Source organism: Cajanus cajan, chromosome 10 (genome assembly GCF_000230855.2).
Source record: "Cajanus cajan strain Asha chromosome 10, NIPB_CcT2T_4, whole genome shotgun sequence".
NCBI lineage: Eukaryota > Viridiplantae > Streptophyta > Magnoliopsida > Fabales > Fabaceae > Cajanus > Cajanus cajan.
Genome location: NC_138526.1, coordinates 44,906,744 through 44,933,550, shown reverse-complemented (window position 1 = coordinate 44,933,550; position 26,807 = coordinate 44,906,744). Strand labels below are relative to the sequence as shown.

The following is a 26,807-nucleotide window of genomic DNA, read 5'->3' as shown; positions in this document are numbered from 1 at the left end:
GTAGCTAACCAAAATTTATTAGAAAGATTAATTTCACTTAAAGTTAGTTAGTCATTAATAAACTAAGTAAATAATTCATATCAATAAATATAATACAGCTAAAAAAAATAATACAACTTTTTTTCTAAATTGACATATGACTTGCAAAAATGGGATCAATCGATGACTTTTGTAAGACATCTTTCCAGCACTAGAACTTGATCTCGATGTCATTCAACGTTCTTTCAGAATTCAATAGCTTGTTCTTTTACAATGTGAACATAATTCAAAGAAACTGAGTAATTAGAACACGTTGAGCAGGACCAGTTGACAGATCAATAGGTAACGATACTAATACACACGTGACCGAATAGGAATGCCAACAGTGCTGCCTTCAATATTGTGCATAAGGGAATTCCATACTTTCCTCTCGCAAACAGTCCTTTCAAGAATGGCAAGTAGCACAGAACCACATACGCACTGCAAAACACCTCACCAAGCCCATATGCACGCTCATTCTTATTCTGCCACCCCCACCAGCTGGTAACTAGTGCCATGAGTTGAATGAACAAGATGGTTGTGCCAGGTACGAAAATCGGAGACCCGTTGAAAATGAATCTGCCCACATTTTCATCACCAAAAGATGGTTGATCTTTCTTTGTAATTTCAAATACGGTGTCGGATATCCTCAAGCGCTTAAGTAGGATATCCAAAAATCCAAAAAAGCATGAAGTCATGGTTGTTATTCTTCCCATCCTTTGGTTGTTCCACCATGTTCTAGCTGACAACCCTGATATCAAGTGCTCTGATAAAGTACCTACGTTGTAGGCCACAAACAGAGTTGTAGGGATCCACATGCCAGGTTCCTGCACGACCATCGATGTTAGTCTAAGGTTTTGCAACATGTTTTTGGTACAACTTTAGTGCTTTCATTATTTGAGGTGAAAAATACTAATATGTACACGTTTGAATGGAAATATTTTTTATTGTGTAATGTGGTCTGGACTTACCTTATTGGGCAAGAAGCTGGAATTGGTAAAGATGCAGTAGGCAGGGAGAAGGGCATAACATATTTCAGGGACAGATCGTAAGGCCCAATTAGTGAGCCAAATATACGCCAAGCATTCTCTGAATTGTAGTTTTCCAAATAGAGTGCCAAAAATTGGACAGTGACTGCTAAGGAATATATCAAACAGCCCTGAGGACCATCTCTTGTGTTGGGCCATTTGGCCCAGGTTATCTTGAGGAGAGCAGCCCATGAAGGCCATTGGATCTGGTGAACAAACTTCAGATCTCCAACCTTTTGTATGCATTTCCAGCCCAGTAAGAACATCCTCTGATGTTGATCCATATAACCATCCCACCTAACATTCTCAATAGTCAACATAGTAATCACTTTCCACATAATGGATTAAAAAAATGCTAACCACGTAGCAATGATAGCAATTTGTGGCCTTAACAAATAGAATATTGTTTCCATTTCTCACCTGTTTACCCCAAGCTGTGCTGCATTCATAATCACAACTAGCAACTTTGCTTGCTGCCTCAACATCAAGAGATTTGAAAAGGTTTTCATTGGGAGTAAATGTCGTCTCTTCTAAAGCATGATCAACTGATTTAATAAACCCTTTCGAAGCTCCAAATATTTGTGTTGTTTTCTTTTCTGACAATGTTCCTGTAGTAAGGCTAGAAGTTGTATACCTCATTCTACTAAATTGTAATATGCTGCATCAATGATTATATTCACTATTATTTTAGTAGATGCATATTTATTATTATATTATTAAAATTTATGATAAATTATATATATATATAAATAAATATTCTATTTGAATATATAAATTATTTTTTCAATTTTTGTATAAATAAATATTTTTAAACATACAAATTATTTTTTAAATTTATAATAAATAAATAATTAATATTGTAATATAATACTATTTTATTTATTGATGATTTATTTTAAAAATATTAAAATTTAATTAATGAATAATTATGATAAATAAAAATCAATTAGATAAGAAATTATTTTTTAAAAAAAAATTCTTGTTAAAGAAAAGTTTAAAAATATTTTTTTACTGAATAGAGATTTTAATATATAAAGGTTGATTTGAGAATTTCCGAAAGCACGAAAACATAACGAGTCTTAGTACCATCCATGAAACCAAAATCCTTCTTTGCCTTTTGAATGTCATGATTGGGAGAAAGACCATAAATAACTTTTCTTCTGTGAAAGCAATTTGTTCCTGCGTATATAATCCCTTGAAGTCCTGCAAATCCACCTCCTATGTACTGCATTACACAAATCATGAAAAATGAGATTTGTTTATTTGTTATCACTTGTTTCTCATAGTTCATAAACCTATTGCTAGCTTTCTCATAATGCAAATTTGTTTGGTGTATGATTTGACACACCATAGGCAAAGCGACCAGCTGATTTCCATAAGCATCATCCTTTACTGCATCATAGAATCGTTGGGGACACTGAACAAATGCAACCTCTTTTTCTCCCTTTGAATCCAACAAAATGCACAAGGCGTGTTGTGCAATCTTGGGATTGTTCACATACATGTCACAATCCACGTTTAGAATAAAGGGAGCATTTGTCATCAACCCGGAAACTCTAGTCTGTACAAATGATGGGAAATTTTAGATCAAATGAATGCAGGTATATATTAATCTGTGATCAACAGACATTTGACTTTTGACAATGTTATTGATGGGAGGATTATATTGATGGATTTAATAGGAAAATAAACTTTACCAACACGTTCATGGCACCAGCTTTGTAATGATGTGGTTCTTGTGGCCTTTTTTCTCGAGATATATAGATTAAGTGGGGTACTCCATCTGTATGACCTTCTTTGTTCTCACATATTACCTATCAACATAGCTTAAAACATTTCTTTTAACCGAAGATGAATATATTTTGTAATTGTACTCTAAAGTCGCTCATTATTATTCTAATATATTCTCCATATTTGAAAAGACAAATTAGATATTTACCCTAGCACTCCTGTATGATGATTCAAAGATTAGATAAGAAAAATTGGCTCTTCAAAAATGTAATACATTAATGCTAGTGAACAAATTACCAACACCAATAATATGTGATATATAAATATTTACATAAATGCTTGATGCATTGTACCTTAATTATGGTTGGGTGATCTCTCAGCTGTGTTTTTGAGAAGACAGAATATTCTCCAACGAGTGGAAACGGATTCAAATTTTGGGAAGCAATCTGAATTTTACGGCTTAGTTGTCCATACTCTTTCTGCAAATTATAAGAACAAAAACTGCCATTTTAAGCTTTGTAGGTGATAAAGATAAACACTTTTCTTTTTCACATCCATATCAATTAGTTCAAACTTCACATCCATAACCATTAATACAAAATACAAAAAGGGAAAGAAGGTATAATATCAATCATTTCAGGGTGTGTGTCTGTAACCAACCTTCCTCTTTTGGTAGACAAAATGGCTAATTAATACCATAAATAAATTACCTTCATTTTTAACCGTTCCTTTTGAAATTGTGGCAAGTTACTGTTGTTGGCCCTGGCTTCCTCAGAAAAGTATCTAAAGGGTGCTCTAACTTGTACATTATACTTCTTACAGAAAGGCACCCAAAGTTTGGCAAATTTAGTGGCTTCCACAAGGGCATAGAAGGTAAGAGGGGAACACCCATCATCAGAAACATAGCAAGCTAGCTTGTTAGCAGGGTAATCAAGGGCCAAAAGAGACAACACAGTGTTGATTGTGATGATGGGTGGTTCAAGCACAGGGTCTGCAGTTGTCACAAACACGTCCACTTGTGGAAGCTCACGTATCCTGTTCAAAAAAATGCATATCCATAAGAACAATGATTTTTGTACGTCCCAGTTTTTCAAAACACCTCATCATCCATATTTTTTTGTTTTTTTTCTCTCCATCATACCACTTATCATATCTATATTTTTCTCTTATCAACTTATTAATAAAAGTTAAAGTAGATGCATGAAAACTTGACTTGATCTTGTTACTATCATCGATCGTTATCTTTACTACATTTTCTCCTTTGTAACTCTATCTTTAGGTGTCTAGCAGCATTTAACATGTTAAAATATAGTTTTCCTATTCATAAACGTTCTTGTAAAAAAGAAAAAGAATGTAGTACGTTAAGTTATATTGCCATTAAGAAAGTAAAGCAACCAAAAAGAAGAAGAAGAAAGATATATATAAGAATATATACCTAAGGAAGAGACGGTCTAGGAAGGTTATGGTTTTTGCAGGAGTCCATTTGGTGGTAATGGTGGTGAGCCACGTGAGTGCGAACCATGACTCGCATAAGAATGCAAGAAACCATGGGAAAGAATAGTGGTGATGGGAGAAGACTCGGTAACCAAGAAGCGTGAGAAGGAGGAGCAAGATGAAAGAATCCACTATTCTTGAAAATGTGTGTTTTATCCAAATTTTTTGGTAGAGAGGGAGGGTGTTTCGATTGGCCATTGAAGAAATCAAGAAACTCAAACTACAAAAATGGAAAACAGTAGTGGCCAACACAACTAAACTCACTCTGTGGTCAGAGAATGGTCATTTTAAAAAAAGTAATTTTCTGTTTCTTTTAAAAATCAATACACTTATCTGTGATTTAGAGAATTTTTTTTTAAAATATAAATACTTTTTTTAGTTTTAAATAAATTTACCCCTAAAAAAAAGTATTTATATTTAAAAAAAAATTCTCTAAAACACAAATAAGTGTATTGCTTTTTTTTTTTTAGTTTTAAATAAATTTACCTTAATGACCACTAGGGTTAGTCTAGTGGTTAGGTGGGGAGGGGTTAGGGTAGTAAGAAGCATGAAAATTTAGGTTTAATTTTCATTGTGACCATCTTTGTAATCTTTCTTATCTTTATCCAAAAAAATAAATTTACCCTACATATATAATTAATATTAAAAGTTATTCGTTACTTTCTATTTTTTTTTAAATTGTCTACTTTCTATTCGTTATTCGTTACTTACATTAAATTTTAAAACAATATATATTAATAATTACTTTTTTTTATAAATTATATATTTAATTCTTTTAATTTTTAATTAATTTACACATTTATAACTAATATGTATTAATTGAAGAAAAAAGTAAATATGAATATAATAGAAAATCTGAAAGTTATTTTATGAAAAAAAAATGTACTATTTATTAGTTTGTGTATAAAAATCTTAAATAACAACTAGAAAAGAATGGAGGTACTAATTATTTGACTAGGGATGGATCTGCATTGAGGGGTTTGGGGGCACTTGTGCCAGCAAAATTTTTATTTTTCCTTTATATATAAAAATTTCCACAATTTAAAGTATAGTTAATAATATGTTATATTACGAATATAGCCCCTACTAATTTATATATGTAATTATCTCCGAAAATTAAATTTTTTGAATCCGTCGATGACTACATAAAAAAAAATCATATAACTATATCATTAGGTCCTAATTATGTATGTAAAGTTAGTTATATATACACACATTAATATTTTGGTTTAGTCAATGCACCTAATAATTATTTATTAAAATTTATAATAACAATGTATTTTGATATAAATTATATTATAACCAAAATTTATAGTAAATAAATATTTTTAAATATATAAATTATATTTAAATTACCATAAATAATTTATATTGTGATGAAATTTAAAAAATTAATTTAAGAATAAAATATGAAAGAGAAATTAAAAAATTATGAAATTGATAAAATTTTCTTAAAATGTTCTTACAAAAAAATATCCTAAAAACATTCTTGTTGAAAATAGCATCTAAAATTATATTTATTAACATTAAATTGTAATTATTGTCTTTTGTATTAATATTAATTGATGAACATATTCAATCATATCACCTTTATACATGCACTAAAATTGCATAATTAATTGTGATATTTAAAAGGTTTATTTTACTCATTAAAATATGATGAATCAAAATTACATGATTATAATATTAAATAAAAAAAAATACAATTAAGCCAAAGTTTTGTGAAGGGCTGAAGGCATATATATGTTTCTTCAAAGCTTATAATTTGTTATTAAAGTCAGGTGTAAGATACATAAAAAAAAAAGAAAAAAGTAAACTTGTGTAATCTCGTATCTTTATTTTATTATATTAATTAAAGTAAATAAGTATAAACGTTTATATATATATATATATATATATATATATATAATTAGGCACTATTTTTATGGTATTTCTATTTAATATATATATATATATATAATTTTTTTTCTCAAAATAATAATAATTTAATAATTAAATAATTTAGGCAATCAAAAGTATTTATATGTCCAAGATATAATTACAATAAGTTTGGAATAAAAAACTAATTTTTCTCTTAAAACTGAGCATTATGTTGGTGTTATTTGTCACATGGTTTATTAAATTATTTTAAAAAATAAGGGTATTTGTGTGGTCCTTTTGTATTGATTTAAAATTATTATTATTATTATTATTATATTTTTATTTAATATATTATATAATATTAAAATATACATTTAATTTTTACCGATTTGACTTTCATTTAATCATATAGTTAAATCATTAAACTGTGAATCAATCTTCAATTTTTTGGTTTTTGATAAAAATATCATTTTCAGTTTTGTTTCAATTTTAAAAGCATTGCATTTTAATTAACTATGATTGCATGTAGCAACTTGCTTACACACTTAATTAAATAAGTCAAGATTATGTCTAGTCCTAAGTGTCATACTGATCCGCTAGTTGAAATTTATTTATTTTTAATAAATTGTGTGGTTTCACTATAGTTTATTATTTAATAATATTTTATATCTTATATTATATTATATATATATATATATATATATATATATATATATAAATTTTACCTATACTTTTTTTAAAGGAATTTTTAGCTATACTTAAAAGTATTCTTATAATGTAGTATAAATTTGCTAGCTGCTAATTATTTTTATTCTATTTGACAATGTCAAATTCAAGGCATATATTTATATTTCCAAATTAACTCTCATTCTTTTATTTATAATTAGAAATTTTAAAATTATTAAAATTGGTCTAGTGATAAAGGAGATTGTGGTAAATGCCCGAAGACTTAGATGGAATTGAATTCTACATCATTGTACTCCCTCTGTTTTTTTTATAGTCGTTTTGTCAGAATTTATTGTTTTTTTTATTGTCATTTTATTAAAATGAATGAATTATTAATTATTTTTTTTCATTTTTACCCTTGATAATTAATACATGTTTACTAAACAATGTGTGTATTTATTTTTAATGTCTACCTATTTTTTGTCTAACTACCCATATAAAGTTAATGTGCATTTATAAGAGCAAAATGTTCCCAATAAAATACTATAAAAACAAAAAAAGGGACAAATATAATTAAATACACTAGGTTATAATTCACGTGTAATCAATACATTAATAATTAAAGGAATAGATAACAGTTCAACAATCTCAAAAATGCAAAAAAAAATAAAAGTTAAAATAGGAAAGTAAATAATAAATATTTTTGAAAATTAAAATATCAATAATTTTCTTAAATCCCGTGTAAAACCTTAAACGATTATGAAAAAAAAACGGAGGAAGTATGATTTTCTGCTGATAAAAAATCTGACCCGTGAACACTTATATCCGAATCTCTAGAAATCAGAGTTTCTCCCACAAGTGGCTACATTGTTTTCTATATATGCATGGAAAACCATGGCCCATCACGTGGACAAAAAAACTTGTAGAATTATGCATAATAATTGCAGACATACAACAGAATCTCTTGAATGAAGAGACTTGGAGAGGTTATATCTTTTTTTTATCAGAAATGATGCATCTTCCGAAAGATTTTGGCCCAAAAATCCTCTCAATGTTTAAAATTTTAAAATAATAAAATTAAAAAAATAATTTATTTCAAATATTATATAGATATAAATCACTGAATGGTTCAGAGTGTCGGAATCCAAAACATTACTCTTTTTTTTATTAACACTGGGATTGGGTTGGGTTAGGTAATGCTATCTTCTTGACCACCAAGTACCAACCCACTTCTATATTATTTTTAGCCTCTTTCCTAATTACTGCTTAAACTTCGTCTTATAAATATTATTTTTATATTCTCTACATGATAAATATTCTGTCCAATGCTTTTCACTTTTTTAATCAATTCCTCGAAATTCTTAAAGCAAAGTTGTTCACGGATTATTTATTCTCAGATTTGTTCATTCTAAACACTTTACACTGCTTTTGATTGTATGCTAGGGTGGCTCTAGGCCGAAAAGAAAAAAATTAAATGAGATAAAAGTTTTAGAAAATTAGGATATTATTATATTTAATTTTAATATTATTTTCTATTTTTTAAAATAGGATGACACGTGTAAGATTATCTTATTAGTTATTAGGGTATAAATTTGTATTTCTTTAATCTTTGTGACATAAATGATCGGAAATTTTCAATGTTAATTTTACCTTTTTTGTACCTCTTTAATAGTAGAATATTAGAAGTAATAATAGGGTAAATATTTTCTTTCTATCATTGTATACGAACTTAAAGTAATTTCACATAAAAAAAAATCATATAACTTTTTCCTTAAGGATAGTCTTTCGTTTATTACGAGGTAAATTAGTCAAACCTTCAAACAATATCTGATTGAATGTTTAACGCAATTGAGATGTCTTATTAATTAATTAATTTATTTTTTTTGTATTTTCATTTTGTGGGAAGTTACTATAGAGCAAAATCTTACAAGTAAGCCTATCATAGTTAACGACGAATGTGGAACTCTGACATCAAGTCCCAAGATACATACATTAGAGGTTGTCAAAAAGATAAATATTAACCAAGTGAAGGAGCTATATATTTTTAAAACACCACATTATCCCTTCTCATTTTTTTGTTTTATTTCTCTATGTGTTACATCATACCATTTACCATATTCATATTTTTCTCCATATCAACCTAGTAATAAAATTGAGATAATACATCAAGACTTGAGTTTGATCTAGTTGCTATCATGATAATCTTTACTACTTTCTCTCATTTCTCACTCTCTTTAGGTGTCTAGCTAGTAACATTAATTTGGCGTGTCAAGATATATTTTTCCTATGCATAAACCCTCTAGTAGTAAAAAAAAAAAATAGTACATTTAAGTTATATTGCAATCAAGAAAAGTAGCATACAATGAAGAAATTAAGCAACCAATAAAAAGAAGAAGAAGAATTTACCTAAGGAAGAGACGGTCTAGGAAGGTTGTGGTTTTTGCAGGAGTCCATTTGGTGGTAATGGTGGTGATCCAAGTGACTGTGAACCATGATTCGCATAGGAATGCAAGAAAGCATGGGAAAGAATAGTGGTGATGGTAGGAGACTCGGTAAGTGAGAAGGGTGAGAAGGAGGAGCAAGATGAGGGAATCCACTATTCTTGAAAAGGTGTGTTTAATCCAAATCTTTTGGTAGAGAGGGATGTTGTTTTGATTAGCCATTGAAGAAATTAATCAAGAATAACTAGAATGAAAAATGGGTAATAACACAATTCACTTTGTGGTCAGAGAATGGTCATTTTAAAGGAAAAAGATAATCAATCATAGCTCTTTCATGGCATGTCAGAATGATTCCGACTACAACTTTCAGGAAACTTTGTCTTTTAATCATCACTTAGTTTAGAAGGTGAGAGCAAAACCCAGAGGGAGAATAGCAAATTATAATATATGGCCATTTTTATTTATTTTATTCCTTAAAAGTGCTTTTTAATAAAATAAACATTTTTTTCCTTTATGTGTAAGTTTTCTTTTAAAAAGTAATTTTTTGAAAAAAATCAATACTTATCTGTTTTTAAAAGAATTGTTTTTTTTAAGTTCTGTTTTATAATACTTTTAAAATTTTGAATAGATTTACCCAACATATATATATATATATATATATAATTAACACTAAAAGTTATTCAATGTTTTATATGTTTTTATTTTTAAAAAAAGTTTATTTTTATTCATTTGTGTTTACGAATTTCAAGACAATGTTAATTATTTTTTTAAAATTACATCCTTATTTCTTACTTAATATTTAATTAATTTATATATTTATAAATAATATGCATTAATTGTGGAATAAAAATGAAAAATGAGTGTAATAAGAAACATCAAAATTTTAAGAACATAGAAAAATGTACAACATTTATTACTTTGTATAGAATAATCTTAAATAATTAATAAAAAGGAATGAACGGTAGTAATTTTATGACTACTTAAAAATATCATATAATCATATGATTTAATCCTAGTTATGCATGTAAAGTTAGTTATACATGTTAGTATTTTTGTCTTTTTAATGAGAAAGATTTATAATGATGATAATAAAATTTAAATGATGTTATGTATATTATCTCAATTTCAACCATTAAGTTTAGTCTAATAATTTTAGTTTAAACGATGGACACGATACTTATTTTTTAAAATATATAATAAATATACATTTTAACATAAATTATGTTATAATCAAAATTTTCTAAATAAATATTTATGAATATATAAAATATATTTTTAGTTAACCATTAATATGAGTATAAATAAAAAATAATATTATTAAGGTTATAAATAGAAAAAGAAATAATTAATATTAATTTAAAAAAGTTAAAATGACATTTCTTTTAGAAGATAATTTTTTTTGACGCTTGTAGTTTATTGTATTATTTGTAGTTATGAGACAAAATCAAATTCAAGGTATATATGATATATTTATATTTCTGAATTAACTCTCATTCTTTCATTTATAATTAATTTTTTTTTAAAACCATCGAGATCAATTGAGTGGTGGGAGAGATTGAGATAAATATATGAAGATATGAAAATTGAGATTGTGATAAATGTAAGAAAATTTAGATTGAATTTTTTGTCATTGTATTTTTTTTTACTTATAAATATGGTTAAAGTATTCATTTGGTTCTTCATTTTATTCAATTATTTTAATTTGGTTCTTCTATTATTAAAAAGTTTAATTTTGAAAATAATTTAACATGATTTTTTATATTGAACTAAAACTACCCGTGTTAAATTTTTGTGCACGTGATTATCCATGTCTTTTTTATTATGTCAAGTGTACAAATGGTCAACACTATTAGTCTCAATTTCACAGAAAATACTACAATAAATCATTTTTTAAAGTTAAAAGATTAAATCAAATATTTTAATAATAAAAAAATTAAATCGATCAAATTAAATAAAATAAGATCAAACTATTAATTCAACTTAAAAAAAAAATCTTTTCTAAAGTGAATGATGTATTTAGAAGATTAGATGTAATAATAACGATTAATTAAAAAATCAACTATTATTACCATACTTTATTTTTTAAAAGTGAAATGTACTCATTTTAGAAGAGACAAATAAAAATAAACACACATTTTATATATATATATATATAGAGAAGGATTATAATAACATTAATATAATTTTTACTAAGTATTATATCGCTTAATAACTTTATATTAAATGTGAATTTTGTAAATCTAACTGTTAGATTAAAAATTCATATCACTTTATATGTTATATTAAATTTTGTTAAAATTAAACAATAACTTAAAAATAACTAAATTATTCATATTTTAATATATTTTGAAATATATATGTTACATCAATTTTATTTTATAAGAATGAAGTATCAAATCATCTTAGATTAATATAAAATTATATATATATTATCTAAGAATAAAAAACTTTCAATCTAACAGTTGTATTTATAAAATTCACATTTAATATAAAGTTGAATGATATAATATTTAATAAAAATTTTACTGATGTTATTATTATAATCATTCTCATATATATATATATATATATATATATATATATATATATATATATATATTCTGACTTGTGAAGATTTATAAACGAATATCTGAGTCTACAAATTAGACTTTCTCCCGCAAGTGGCTGTGGCTACATTATTAAATTTTTGTCTATGCAGAGAAATCCATGGCCAATTGGACGAAACATACGTCGACAAAATATTAAGGGACAAAATTTATTTGGAGTGGAGTGGGCTGAGTACATTTTTATTAACACTATGGCTTGGGTTAGGTAATGTAATGCTCATCTTCTTACACTGAAAACCCACTTGTATTATATTTTAGCCTCTTTGCTAATTACTGCTTAAACTTCATCCATAAAAATATTATTTCTTAACATTTGAAAAGTATTAATTTTATATTTTCCTCGTGATGAATATTCTGTCCCATGCTTTTCACTTTTTAATCAATACTTTGAAATATTTAGAGCATTCACGGAGCAATGCTCATCCTGGACAAATTTTGTTTTAGTTAATAATGTGCAATTCAACCAATAAATATAAAAAAAAAATTTATTTTATATTTTATTGTTATAAATGTAACAATTACTTTTTTTTTTCATTTGGATATAAATAAGAGTTTTTTTTAAAAAAATTTGCACAACTAAACATCTCAAATTTCTCTCTATCACTCTCAAAAAATTCTCAACTTCTTTTTATTATATAGATTCAAGCCAAAATTTATGGTTTAATTTAATACCAAATTATCAACAATCCACAAATCCAAATTTTCAAAATTCATGGTTTAACAAAAGTAGTTATTAATAATTTTACTACTTTTTTTTAATTGTGCCAACAAATTATTTAAATAATGATAAAATAAAAAATTGGTTATTTTTTTTAAAAATGAATTAATTTATAAATAAATAAATAAATTATTATAAATTAATAAATGAGTTCATAATAAAATATATTGATGTAAGTTTTTTGGTGAGACCTATTGAAACACCCAAAGAGAGTTGAACCATTGTAAAGATGAAGTACTTGCATGTGTTTATATGGAAAAGAGTAATAATGAGTGATGTGTCCAGATGAATCTCATTAAAAACACCCAAATAAAATTGTTCCTTTGTGAATGCTCTTAGATGTTAGATCAAAGTTGTTCACAAGTTATTTATTGTTCATTCCAAAACATTTTACATAGCTCAATTTAACTAATTGTGCCCAAACTTAATTTCACATATACAAGTTTAATTTTAATATTTTGACAATATATAAGTTTTACCGTATCAATCAATTAACATTTATTTCAAATATGATTCTAAAAGTAGTCATTATGAAAATCAATAATTTCTAACTAAATGACAATTCATAAGCAAAATAGTGTAATAAGCAAAATAGTGTAAGTATATTATTATTATTTTCTTATAAAATGCAAGTATATCAAGTTCTAAGAGAACAATGTTTTGTGTTAAGGGTATGCAAAATATCCAAAACTAATTTAAAATTGAATCGATCTATACTAAAAAAAAATCGAATCCATTTTGAGAAAAAAAATTCAAATCAATTCATTTTACAAAACTAATTTATCTATTCGATTGAATCAATTCGGTTCAATTCAATTTTCTTAAAAACTTAATTCATATATAGATTTAAAATGGATAATCGTATTATACAAACTGATTCAATTTAAAAAAAATTAATTTATATTTTAAAAAAATTAAACTGAGATAAAATGAATTGATTCAATTAAAATTATTAAATTTAAAATTTTTAAAAATCTGATACATGAAAATCCTCGTCTTATTTTATTGGGGAATGAATTGAAGTTGGTAACTAAAGATGCAAACAGGGGAGAGAATTGAGTGACAGATCATACAGTCGAACTAGTTGATCCATATATTGGCCAATCAATCTCTCAAAACAGTTTCAGTTAAATGAATTCTAGAATAATCTAAGAATACTATTTTGCGTAAATTTATCAACGTTACACGTGATTGTATTTTAACTTATTAATGATTCTTTTATTGTTAATTGACTTGGCCAAATAGAAAAAGGGAGATCAGTTATCAGTATCAACTTTATTTAAACGAGTACAATCAAAGGCTAAAAGTGGTTTAATTTAGTTTGGTTTTCCAAGTGAAAACAAATCCATCGGATATATCTCCACGTATGAACAACAATCAACTTGATTCCATTGAATTTTCTATTCAAATCTGAATCAAAAACATTCCGCACATGCTGAGACTGAGATTGACTAAAACTTATCCCATCTTACGATGCCAGAAAGAATATTAAATTGAAAGCTTGCACCAAACAAATGAGTCTGAAACCATTATTGCATGGTTTAGCACTTAATTATATTCTATTTTTGGATTGGCAAAGTGAATAACTGCTTAAACTTACGTTCATTCTTAATCATTCTCGTTATAAATTGGTCGTGGCCTCATCAGATAAGTATCCAAAGGGTACACTAATTTGTGTGGTACACTTCTTAAAGGACGGTGTCCAAACTTGGCAAACTTTTGGGTCCCACAAAACCCATCATCTGAATTCTGAAAACGTAGCGAGCTAACTTGATAGGTAATCAAGGGTGAAAAGAGACGACGGCAATAACCAAGAGTGGTAAGAGTTGTCTTCTTGCCCCTTAAGCAAAAGATTGAAAATTTCCAGCTTTTATGAATGGATCAAACCTAATTAAAAAGGATCAAAACTCTGCTCGCGTAAACTTCTCAACAAGTATTTATAAGAAAATAAAATCAAAAGAAAAAAAACTAAACTAACACTTTTCAAAAGCTAAAATTAGCTTAAGGACTTATTAGATAATCTTTTCTATAAATTCTTTTAGGAGAAGAAAAATAGAATGAATTTCTTTATAAACTAAACTTTTACATAACTTAAAACCTATTTTGAGAAAACTAATACAAAAAACTTTTATAAATTAAAAAATTAACTTGTGTATAAACTATTAATTTCTGAAAAACCTTATTACATTTTTCCTTTTTATGTTTTTCCTATAAATACTTGTGAAGAAGTTATCAACACATCTTAAACTAATTTGTAAAAATTCTTATTAATTTGGAAAAGTTAATATTTAACTTAGAAATAAGTTTTAGTTTATAAAAAAATTGTTCCATTTTTTTTTAGAAGTATGAGGAAATTACTATGACTAGATTAAGTCTCGACACTCCTTGCAAAGGCCAATATAAAGAGAGCAATGCTGATTATGAAGATGGGTTTGGGGGTTCAAGCATTGAGTGTGACATTGCCACAAACAGGTCCCCACTAATAGAAGCTCAAGAAAATGGGCCATTTAGCTGTTTTCCAATTTGACGATCCAAGTGTGTGCATGGTTGGCAATTTGACATAAACCATGGTCCATATAACAAGTCTCCCCTTTACAAAGTTTGGTACAACGCATTTTATGATATAAACACAAGTGTAAATAGAAGTATGACGCATCCATCTTTTAAAATTTTTAACTATTGGCTTAATAACTAATCCATCCCCACTTCAGAAACAGTAACCAGTAAGATTCATTGCACACCTTTGGCTAACAAAATCATCATCTCTGCTGCTCAATGCTATACTTCTGGAATAAGTTACAATCAGAATCGACTTTCAAACTAAAAGATTCAAAACAAGTAGTCACAAAATTTTTTCATGTAAAAGATTTATCACAAAAACTTAACACTTTCTTGTTTCTAGAGTCTTACAAATGCAACAATAAGTACCAAAATGGAGGTTAGAAATACAACAGCATCTGTATTGTCTTTTTACAATTTTGACTTTTCATTAGTACTTTAATTATTGATCTATGATGGTTGTCACTACGGTACTAAATATCACTTCAGTCATTGAAACTAATAAGCAATAACTACATGGAAGCCATACCAAGTCTTAAGCAGTTTGTACTTTCCCTTGAGAACGAGTCTTAGATTTGGCAATCCCTTCTTTCCATCCTTTCTGACGAGCTCTCAGTTCCCACAATGCAGTGAGTTTCTTCTGAGCCACTAATGCCATCTCAGCCTTTTCCCTGGCTTCTTCACATGTCTCCATTCCTGAATTGCACTTGTCTGCTTCTTTTTGATATTGAGATGCCATCTTCTTGGACTCCAGCAGAGCCATGTCACCACGATGCTGAATTTTCAAAGCTTCAGTCTCCCGGAGATTTAGTTCTTCTGACAGTAACTCCGCAACATTCTTTTCAGTGTCTCCATCCACCTCTGGATTGCGCTTTGCACAATCTAAATGAAAATTCAATTAATCAAGAAAATAAGCAGAAGTTGGTAAAAGGAGTTGGATATGAAAAACAGACATAGAAAGTAGAAACAGTATTTTCGCTATGAGACAGCTGACAGCTGCAGGCAAGATAAAATTTCTGTTTTTAAGCTTTTATCCCATCTTCAAGCAGACATTTATCGGTAAAAGACTCAAATTTCATATTGATGTTGAAAATGATACATCAAACCCAGACCGTGATATAACATATAAGTATATAACTCAAGCAAGTTCATAACTTTATTTAAACAAAACGGATTATATGATGACCCACAAAGCAACATTATTGCAACACCAGCTACGTAGGAAAATTTTGTCTAGCACAGTGAAGTACAAGATTAAAATCACCAAAATTCTATATTATATATTACACATAGTCCTTCATAAATAGATGTTTTTCAAACACAAGAAAATATGCCAGTAATGAATCAATTTTTATAGAAGGGAAAACACACAAAAGGCACATGAGATTTCAGATCCTGATAGTTCAACCTATCTAACGAGAAACAAGCTAGTTTACTAGTTAAGAGATTATAATAATAATAACAACTAGGCTAAAATAGAATTTTGCTCCCTCCTTTTTATTATAAGTTCAATTTGATCCTTAAATTTAGAAAATTTCACTTTCAAAGACCATAAAGTGTCGTTATTAGTCAAATTGGTTCTTTGGCGTTAATTTTAGCTGATATGACACTTAATATGATAAACCTAAAAGTAGCAATTTAGTCTAACAAACATACTTTAAAATCAGGAAACAAAATTGAAACAAAAAAAAAAAAATATTTTAGCCTAATAACTAGGTTATTTATGACAAGTTTGGGTCAAATTCATTGATAGAGAGGTTATGATGATGAGAATAAAGTAAGGTTTGGTGATGTAAATAGAGGAAGTTGATTTAGGAAAAATGAAAGTAACCTTGAAATGAGGAATTGGCAAGCCCTGCAGAAAGAAAGTGGAATAAGCGCATGTTAGAGAGGGAAAAAGAGTGTTGAATTGGAAGCAGAAAGAGGGAAATGTACGTTGGGGAATGGAAACGGTGGGGTGGGAAGAGCAATCGCAGATGCAAGGAGCGCAAGAAGAAGAAGAAGAAGAGTGTTTGATGAGTTCAACGAAGTGCCAGTAGAGAGGTGGACCCACTATGTACCCTGCAATGCACAGCGCCACCGCCCACAACCCTAACCTCACCGCACCGCCACCACCCATTTCTGCTAACACCTCTTTCTTCTTCACTCTTCACTCTGCACTCAAATATTATATATATATATATACACTTGCGGTGTACCGGTGGATATTTTTTAATTATCAAAAAGAGAAGAAAATATAATTATAAAATATTTCATTTTCAATATAAATAATTATTTAGTATTTTATTTTATCTTTAACTATTTATTATAGAATAAAAAATGTTAATAGATTTGATTAATATAAAAAATAAATAGTGTACCAAGAGATTATATAAGTAACTTTTATAAAACCTTAAATATTAATTGTATTTCTTTTTATTCCTACAAACATTAAATGTCAAACAACATTAAAAGGATTGAGTAAAGGATTTTACATACTTACCATGCATAATCGATTGTCATCCTATGTCGATGTATAAAAAACAAAAAATTTACACAGTTTGTGCAATTTTTTTCTAATATAACAAATTTTCAATGAAAGTTTTTATTTACATATTCTTATCTTATATATATATATATACAATAATGATATGTTTTTCAACAGTAACATTATTTTAACAGATTCTCAGTTTCTCGCAATATATTTCACAATAAAAAAGAGTAAAATAAAATACGTAATATGATAAAAAAAATAATAATTGTAAGAATTTTTTAATACATTACTAGTTTAAAAATTTATATTATTAATTAATTAAAGTTATATTTTTTTGGTATAAAACATAATTTTTTGATTGATTATTAAAATATATATAATAACAACTTATAATTAAATTGTTTTACATTATCTTCTAGTTAAATTTTATAAAAAAATTATACAAAATTTAATATTACTGTTTTTTTAGCTACTTTTTTCTTGTGTTTTGTCGCGTTGAATGTGTCGTTTATTTGTTATGTTTTTGACTTTTCTGAGACACTGCTTCTGCCTCCGCCAGGCCTAATTCACTTTCTGTTACACTTGCATTTGCTTTTAGATATTAAACTTTTGATGAATCTCATGCCTATGCCTTTTGACCATGTTTTTGTAATTGAATCCTAACTAACTTTTTAAAATTAAATATAAAAGGATTAAATACTTTTTAAATTCTATTTTTATTTATTTTTTTTATTTTTTTTTATTTTTTTAATTTAAAATAGATTTTTTTAGTTTCTATATTTATTTTTTTTATTTTAAAAAAAAAATTAGTTTAAAATATATCTTTTTAGTCTTCATCTTAACAATTTTTAATTTTTTTAGTCCTTACAGTTAATCTAAATATTTAGAAGAATATTTTGAATTTTAAACTAATTAAAATAAAAAAGTTAAAATTAAAGTAAAAGTTATAATTGAGTTAAATAATAATATTTTTACATTTTCATAGAAATACAATCTTTTAGTTTCTCATCTCCTACCATAGAAATATAAAATAATGATTGATTTTCTTGTAGATAAACAATTCATAGAAATATATATATTTTAAAATTGGTAACAAATATGGGAATTCTACATCCCAAAGACTGATGTTTTAATATGTGAAACAAATACATTCTAAATTCTTATTTGTCTTATTTTAAACGGTGTTTGTTAAGTAAAATATCAAAAAATCCTAAGGCTCATATCTTTTATTGGGTCCCATGGCATATTATTATATCTTGAAGTGAGCAATCCATAAAGGCCATTGGATTTGATGCACAACTTTTGAATCTCCAACCTCTCTTCTATGTATGATGCTGATCCATTCATCTATCTTACTTGATGTTTTCAAAACACCAAGATCTAAATACTTTTTACATCCAAGATAATTTTACATACAAGATTTTAGCAAGAAAATACATTGATTCCCCAAATGTCCAAAGTTATTCGAGCATGAGTTGCACAAAATTTTAAAACCTCATTTTGATTACGACATATTAAAAGTTGAAATCTTGATTTATATCATATTAAATGGTGTAATTTAGCTGAAAAGATGATGTAATATAAAATAATAATACACATTCGCCGAAAAGAAAAGAAAAGAAAACTCCAACAACATGTTCTTTTATGTTTCAATAACACTATTTTCATAAAGGAAATACAATGAAAACAACTTGATGTAGTAAGATACATTAAAGATAACTAAATGGATTATATGATCAATCTTTGATGGTAAGTTTGCACAAGTGCACAAAAAGGAAAGCCAACATTGTTGACTTGCATATTGTGGATAAGGGAATCCCATACTTTCCTTTTAGAAATAACCCTTTCAAAAATGACCAGTAGCATATAACTAAATATGAACTACAAAACATTTCTCCTACACCAGATCCATGCCCACTTCTAACAACTGGTTGCCATCCCAACAACTTGGTAAATAGTGCTATGAGTTGAATAAGCAAAATAGTTGTGCCAGGTACAAAAACTGCGGACTCGTTAAAAGTGAATCTACCAATGTTTTCATTATCATCCTCATTAGAAGCTGGTTGGTCCTTCTTTGTTATTTCAAAGACAGGGTCAGATATCCTTAATCGCTTTAGTATGATGCTCAAAAATCCAAAAAACCAAGCATTCATGGTTATTATCCTTATCATTCGCTGATTGTTCCACCATGTTCGAAATGATAATCCAGTTTTCAAATACTCTACAAGAGTAGATATGTTGTAAATCACAAGTAACATAACGGGGATCCATTGTCCGAATTCCTGCAAGACCATCATTTACACACCATTGAAATAATGAAAAATGTGTGCATTGAGTAAGTTGTTGGATATGGAATAATGTCGTGAAATTAATAGAGAGATAGAGATTTTATACAAATTAAGCTTCTAAATCATGGATTATATACGTACAAATGTTAGTACTCCCTTTATACTTCTATATAAGCAAAAAATGCTTAATTTTTTTTTACTTAATTATAAGTAAATTTTAATCAAGTCAACTTTATTTAATGTTCTTAATCCAAAAATATCCTTAAGACAATATAAATAAGAGCATTATTCAATAAATGTGATTAAAGATATTTTAGTAAATATAGTGTATATTTTATATGAAATTGTAAAAATTAAATACATTCAATTACATATCTTAATCTATGTGAAATTAGTCTTTTTTTTTTCCTCATATATAGGTCTAAAGGAAGTACTATCTAATTTGAAAATTGAATGTTTTTTAAGTTCATACCTTAGGCAAGAAGTGGGAGTTGGTAATGATGCAATAAGCAGACAGAGCAGCATAACATATTTCAGGGATAGATCGTAAGGCCCAACTTGTGATATAAAGATACGCTATGCACTCTGTGAACTGGAGCTTACCAAATAAAGTTCCAAAAATTGGAGAATGCTTACTTAAGAGGATATCACCTAAACCTGAGGCCCATCTTTTTTGTTGACCCATTACATTTAGGGTATTTTGAGGTGAGCAACCCATAAAACCTATACGATCTGATGAACACACTTCAGACCTCCAACCTTTATTATGGATTTTCAGTCCAGTAAGTACATCTTCTGATGTTGATCCATAAATCCATCCCACCTAATAATTTCAAAATTTTAGAAGTTAAAAGACCAATGACAAAATAAAAAATAGTCAACTTTAACAGAACAAATCTTTTCATACAAAATCTAATAAGAATCATCAAGAAAAGTTTAAGTCTTACATTAATTAGGGATAGGATAGGGTATATAATTTGGAGGTAACTTTTATACCTTTCAAGTTAATTTTGTAAAGTTACATTAAGTCTAAACCTACTGTATAAGATGAGCGTGATCTACATACTTTCATTTTGCATGTACACATTACATACATAGATGAAATTCTTCAACCCTTTATTCATTGGATGTCACAATTAATATGCACTGATTTGCAGAAACTCAACAACCACATGTCACTTGAAAATGAGTCGGGGCTAACGAATTTGATCTTAATAAATTACATATAGTACGATAATTATATTGAGAATCAAATGATAAATGCATCTAAGATTAATATAAGCATAAAAGTGGGACGTGGTGTATGTATACGTATTCATCAACAATATCAGCTTTAAATTAATAAAAGTAATTAAGCATGCATTATGACTTGTATGTGCTTTTAAAAAACTTGATCTGTATATGATAAGTGGCAACTGGGAATTGTGACTTTGCTTGTGTTTGAAATTTTAGACTAGTTTGTACCCAAAATTCTGTAGTGATTTTTAGCATTAAATATATTGTCTCTATTGGATACCTGTTTGCCCCAAGCAGTGCCGTAATCGTACTCACAACTAGCAACTTCTCTTGCTGCCTCAAGAGAGTTGCAAAGGTTATTATTGGGACTTAATGTCTTTCCTTCCAAAGCATCAGTAGCTGATTCCACTAACACCTTTGAAGTTCCAAATATTGCTTTCATTTCTGATGATTTTCCTGCAGAAATAATATGATAAGGTACCTAATTCAAATAATCAATTTTACCGTTATATGTCGTAATAAAACTATCAAGATAATTATTGTAAAAATTAACTAACTATGGAACAAGTTCAACTCAACCTTATAAAATGATTTCTAAAAGAATAATTACTCTCTCTATATATATTATATTAGTTATACAAGATCTTCAACATATTTATTCAAACGGAAGATTGAATAATTCAAATATAAAGTTTAGATGATTAAATATCTATGAATGGTGTGATAACGAGTAATATGATATCAACAATCAATTATCATTGAAATAGACTATGATATTATATTAAGAAAGTAAATTATGAGATTAATTAAATCTTTCAAAATTAACTTTTAAGATAAAAATTATTTTCTATTTACATACACTATATTAATCATACCACTAGTTAATAGGAGATAGTGAATTATTCATCAAGAAGAAGCAGAAAAAAGTTTAGAATAATAAGGATAATAGTGAAATTAGAGTACCAGTGGTAATGGCATGATCCATCTTTGTATTTTGAATTTGGTGATGGGGAGAAAGACCATAAATTATTTTTCTTCTGCTCAAGCAATTTGTTCCTGAGTAAAATACCCCTTGGAGACCAGATACTCCACCCCCGATGTACTGCAATATTAGAGGAATACATGCTTATTATTACTACTTGTCATAAATGGTTTTTGTTTAATTAGTATTTGAAACTTGACACACCAAAAACATAGCCGCAAGCTGATTTCCGAAAGGATCATCCTTTATTCCATCGTAGTATTGCTGGATACATTGAGCAAATGCAACTTCTTTTTCTCCCTTTGTATCTAGTAAAATGCAGAGGGCGTGTAGAATAATCTTTGGATTATGCACATACATGTCACAATCTAGGTTCAGGATGTAGGGAGCATTTGTCATCACCCCAGAGACTCTTGTCTACAAATAATCGCAAATTTGGAATCATGTGTAATTAGATTCACTTAGATGGCCGCTGAAATGAGAATTAATTTCTTCATCACAATATAATTATATTTTTAATTTTATTGCTAGTTACCATGATACACATAAGAATTTCTTGTTAGGGACACAAACTTACCAACACATTCATAGCACCAGCTTTATAATGGTGCGGGTGTTGTGGCTTCTTTTCTCTAGATATGTAGATCAAATGTGGTAACTCATCTGCAAGACCTTCTTTGTTTTCCCATATTACCTACCAACATCAAAAAAATAAAAAAAAATAAAAATTGCTTCCATTTGTATTCCCTTTAAAAAACAACTGATAAGATATTGATGAATATATTAGTAGTATGAAACATTCATATTAATATAGTTGATGTACCTTAATAATGGTTGGATGATTTTTGGGATTTGCATTTGAGAAAATAGAAAAGTCTCCATCAAGCGGAATCGAATTATGTGTTGCATTCATGATTTTACGATTAAGCCGCTCGTACTCCTCCTGCACACAAGACAACATCGGAGATATTCTCATAAGATTTATCTTGCATTTCTCTCTATATAATATATATATATATATATAGGTATTGTATTTTTTTATTCATAAAATTGAATGCGAACATATTTTAGTTATTGTACAAGAAAATACTTATTATTAATTTAAATTAAATTGAGTTATAAATTTAATTTATTTTAATTTAAAATAAATGTTTTTTCTTACATACTATAATAAAGAATTTTAATTTATTTTAGAAATGATGAACCTTTTGACAGCTTTTTGTAAGAGTTTTTTTTCTCATAAATATTCTACTTTATTAGAGAAAATATCGTTAGATATTAAATATTAAATATGAATATTAATATCAATTAAATTGTTATAAATTATAATGTGTGATTTGGATTTTATAAAAAAGACAAACTTTTTGTAACTTGTACGTCATTAACCAAATTATCGCAGAAATATGAGCCTTAATTTCCTACACGCAACTGAGACTCGACTCGAATTGGTTGAAAGCTTCTCCGGTCTCCACACGTTTGATTTTCATGGTTTGGAATTTATATAGGATTTGAAAATTAAAGTTACATTTGAATAATATACGTAGTTTTAATTGATAAAATAAAATCTACTTTAGTTTTACGACTTTTTTTATTTTATATATATATATATATATATATATTATCATATTATTTAATATTATATTTTTTAGTTTCTTTTTTCTTTTTTTATTTCTCTCTTTCTTTTATTCATACGCCCCAAATGTGAAGTGTAATTTGAGTTTTTCTTCTTCTTCTTGAGGATGTAAAACAAAAGCCCATAATATATTTACTTTTTTATATATTTTATTTTTATTCTATTTCTTTTTATCTAGCTGTATATCACTTTTGTTTTTTTTTCTTTTTTTTCTTCTACCTTGTCTATTTTCCTTTCACCTCAATCCATTTCAAAAAGAGGTGGAATATGATATATTAGATTTATAGAATAAAATAGAAAGAAAGATAAGGAAATGAATGAGAGAAAAAGAAAATAAATATAATTTTATAAGTTATTTAATATGAAAAATTATAGGAAAAGTTTCAACTTTTTTTTTCTTTCTTTTTAACAATATAAAAATGAAAAATATAGATATAAAATAGAGTTAGTTGCATTCACACTCTTTATTTATTTATTTATTTATTTTTAAAATTGCACTCAATACTCTTCTATTTTTGGATCTACAATGAGACTTTTAAAAGTTAAAAAGATGGTAGTATCCCTTGATCCACAAACAACACTAAATCTATTCATGTGGATCTACAATGAGACTTTTAAAAGTTGAAAAAATGGTAGTATCCCTTGATCCACAAACAACACTAGATCTATTCGTATGACTTTTAATAAATTTTTTCTTCCCAAGATATACCTTTTAATAAAAAAGATGATAAACATTTTTGAAAACAAAAAATTATTAAAAATCATGCACAAGTCACATGACATGGATATGTTAATAGACTTAATATTATTTATGGATAGAAATGAATAGTATAATATTTTTTCAACTTTTAAATTTTTTTACTGTAAGTCTAAAAATAAACACAAAAGTACAAATGTGATTTACTCTATAAATTATAACAAAAACATTTCTAAAGAAAATACGTTAAAATAAGGATATTTCAATCTTTTATCGTAAAAGTAACTTTTTCTTCGTGTATTCTTCCAAGAGCTTTGATAGACTGTAAAAAGTGTGGTTACAGTTCCACTTTTTTTTTTTTTTTTTTTAATCTTCCAGAATTAGAAGAAAAAAACAAAACGGATATATTGTTGTTGGTTCCCTTTTCCAATTCGCTTTTGTCTTTCTCCCTTCAAATAGTGTTGATAAACCTATAGTCGAATATGGGGTGTACATAGATAGAAGAAAGAGATAAAAAAAAAAAAGAAAAAAAGAAGAGAGAGAAAATAATAAATGTGTTAAATAATACAATGAAAAAGAATAATAAAAAATAAGTATATGATTATATATTATTGTTTAAGTCAAAAATACTTTTTATTTGAATTAAAAAATAACTGCTTAATTAAATTTGATTTAGTATTACATACTTGGGCGTGATAAGGCTCACCTAAACTTTTTGAAAAAATAAGAATTGAATATATTAAATGATAAAAAAAAATCAAATTTAATTTAATTAAGCCTAAAAATTAATTCGTATATAAACGTGATAATCAAAGTATACATTTTGTTACCTCATTGTTTAAACAATTTCAGATTAATAAATTATTATGCATCATAATCAGAATCATGACTAAAAGATAATATTTTTTATTTATTTTATAGAGTATAAAAATCAATTAAATATGCATTAATAAAAACATTTCTAATCATATTATTACTTTGACATTATTTTGGTAATTCATATTAATAAATATATACTTAAAAAAAATTATCTTTAATAAAATTTTCCAGAATCTAATACAAATCCATTGAACAAGGCAAATATATGTATAGTATAAAATTACCTTGATTCTTAACCAGTCTTGAATAAACTCTGGTGTGTCTTCATTGTTGTTAGGGGTGGTGTTGGTGAAGTATCTAAAAGGTGCTCTAAGTTGAATGTTGTACTTCTTACAGAAAGGTACCCAAAGTTTGGCGAATTTGGATGCTTCAAGAAGGGCATAGAAGTTAAGAGGGGAGCATCCATCATCAGAAACATAGCAAGCTAGTTTGTGAGAAGGATAATCAAGCGCTAGAAGAGACAAAACAGTGTTGATTGTGATGATAGGTGGTTCAAGCACTGGGTCTGCTGTTGTCACAAATAGGTCCACCGCTGGAAGCTCAGACTCAGGTACCCTGATGAAAAAACACACTTAATTAATTATTGTCCAAAAATTATATTTTATTTTACTTAGTTGGTGCATATAGCACATAGTATAGTATATAGTAAAAGAAGAAAAACATATGGGAATCACGGGGCATGATGTCATATATATAATACTACAAGATATATATATATATATATATATATACCGAAGCAAGAGACGCTGTACGTAGGTTATGGTATATGCAGGATTCCATTTGGTGGTGATGATGACAATCCAAAGGAAAGTGAACCATGATTCGCACATGAAAGCAAGGAGTTGAGGGACGGTGCAGTTGTTAAGAGAGAAAATACGGTAAGCAAGGAGCAAGAAGAGGAGGAGCAAAGTGAAGGAATCCATTACTCTTGAAAACCTATGCTTCACCCATATTTTATCATAGAGAGGGAGATGCTTATCGTTTCCCATACTCAACAATTCAATTAAAATATCTGTTTCACCAAATAGTTGATCTATGCTTCGTGCCTTTATATTGTGACTCACGCCTAGTTTCCAACAAAAACAAAAAAAGTGCCCTTGATTTTAAGCCACAGGAGGGAATATTTTGTCAATTTATAATTATTAGAGATATGTAGTAGTTAGATCCTTTAATAAATTATAATTACTTGTGTTAAAAGAAGAAAATAGATAATAAAAAATAATAATAAAGAAAAATAAAATAAATGAAAAAAGTGGAGGTGAAGGACAAATATAATTTGTCTCATGTAAAAGGAGGGCCTTCATGATCAGAACCGAGGGTCAGGTTAGATTACTTATTACCACCGGTTCCCTCGGGCCTGGGGCAATACAGAAGGGACTTATTTGAGGCTTTTTGACCTCAGTAAATTAAAAAAAAATAAAAATACACGAAATAAATTTTAAAAAAAATAATTATTGAAATAGGTGATTTTGGACAAGTCAGCACACACGTGACACTG

At 27.5% G+C, this 26,807-nt stretch overlaps 3 protein-coding genes across 9 annotated transcripts; all 3 read right to left on the bottom strand.

Annotated features, from left to right (window-relative positions):
* Nucleotides 1-99: 99 nt before the first annotated feature.
* On the bottom strand, nt 100-9,632 carry LOC109817533 (cellulose synthase-like protein H1). 2 transcript variants are annotated; one of them, XM_029275241.2, is made up of 9 exons: nt 9,204-9,632; nt 3,488-3,812; nt 3,131-3,256; nt 2,744-2,860; nt 2,395-2,607; nt 2,133-2,271; nt 1,467-1,654; nt 990-1,343; nt 100-845 (listed from the first exon to the last, which is right to left on the bottom strand). In XM_029275241.2, the coding sequence occupies exons 1-9, from the start codon at nt 9,458-9,460 to the stop codon at nt 315-317; spliced, it is 2,250 nt and encodes a 749-aa protein (XP_029131074.1). In that variant the 5' UTR covers nt 9,461-9,632; the 3' UTR covers nt 100-314. The 2 variants fall into 2 exon arrangements, with proteins under 2 accessions (XP_029131074.1, XP_020238395.1); XM_020382806.3 differs by lacking the exon at nt 9,204-9,632 and adding an exon at nt 4,213-4,578.
* Nucleotides 9,633-14,077: 4,445 nt separating this feature from the next.
* On the bottom strand, nt 14,078-17,284 carry LOC109817526 (uncharacterized). Of its 6 annotated transcripts, none has more exons than XM_020382796.3 (4): nt 17,057-17,283; nt 16,953-16,976; nt 15,651-16,003; nt 14,078-14,449 (listed from the first exon to the last, which is right to left on the bottom strand). In XM_020382796.3, exons 1-3 carry the CDS (start codon nt 17,238-17,240, stop codon nt 15,657-15,659), a joined length of 555 nt encoding a protein of 184 aa, XP_020238385.1. In that variant the 5' UTR covers nt 17,241-17,283; the 3' UTR covers nt 14,078-14,449; nt 15,651-15,656. The 6 variants fall into 6 exon arrangements, with proteins under 6 accessions (XP_020238385.1, XP_020238381.1, XP_020238380.1 ...); XM_020382792.3 differs by lacking the exon at nt 14,078-14,449 and adding an exon at nt 15,053-15,382; XM_020382791.3 differs by lacking the exon at nt 14,078-14,449 and adding an exon at nt 15,053-15,348.
* A 1,935-nt stretch (nt 17,285-19,219) lies between these two features.
* LOC109817525 (cellulose synthase-like protein H1) lies at nt 19,220-26,342 on the bottom strand. Its single transcript, XM_020382789.3, has 9 exons — nt 26,042-26,342; nt 25,534-25,864; nt 22,924-23,043; nt 22,678-22,794; nt 22,305-22,517; nt 22,082-22,220; nt 21,399-21,574; nt 20,355-20,705; nt 19,220-19,876 (listed from the first exon to the last, which is right to left on the bottom strand). Exons 1-9 carry the CDS (start codon nt 26,296-26,298, stop codon nt 19,331-19,333), a joined length of 2,250 nt encoding a protein of 749 aa, XP_020238378.1. The 5' UTR covers nt 26,299-26,342; the 3' UTR covers nt 19,220-19,330.
* Nucleotides 26,343-26,807: the final 465 nt, after the last annotated feature.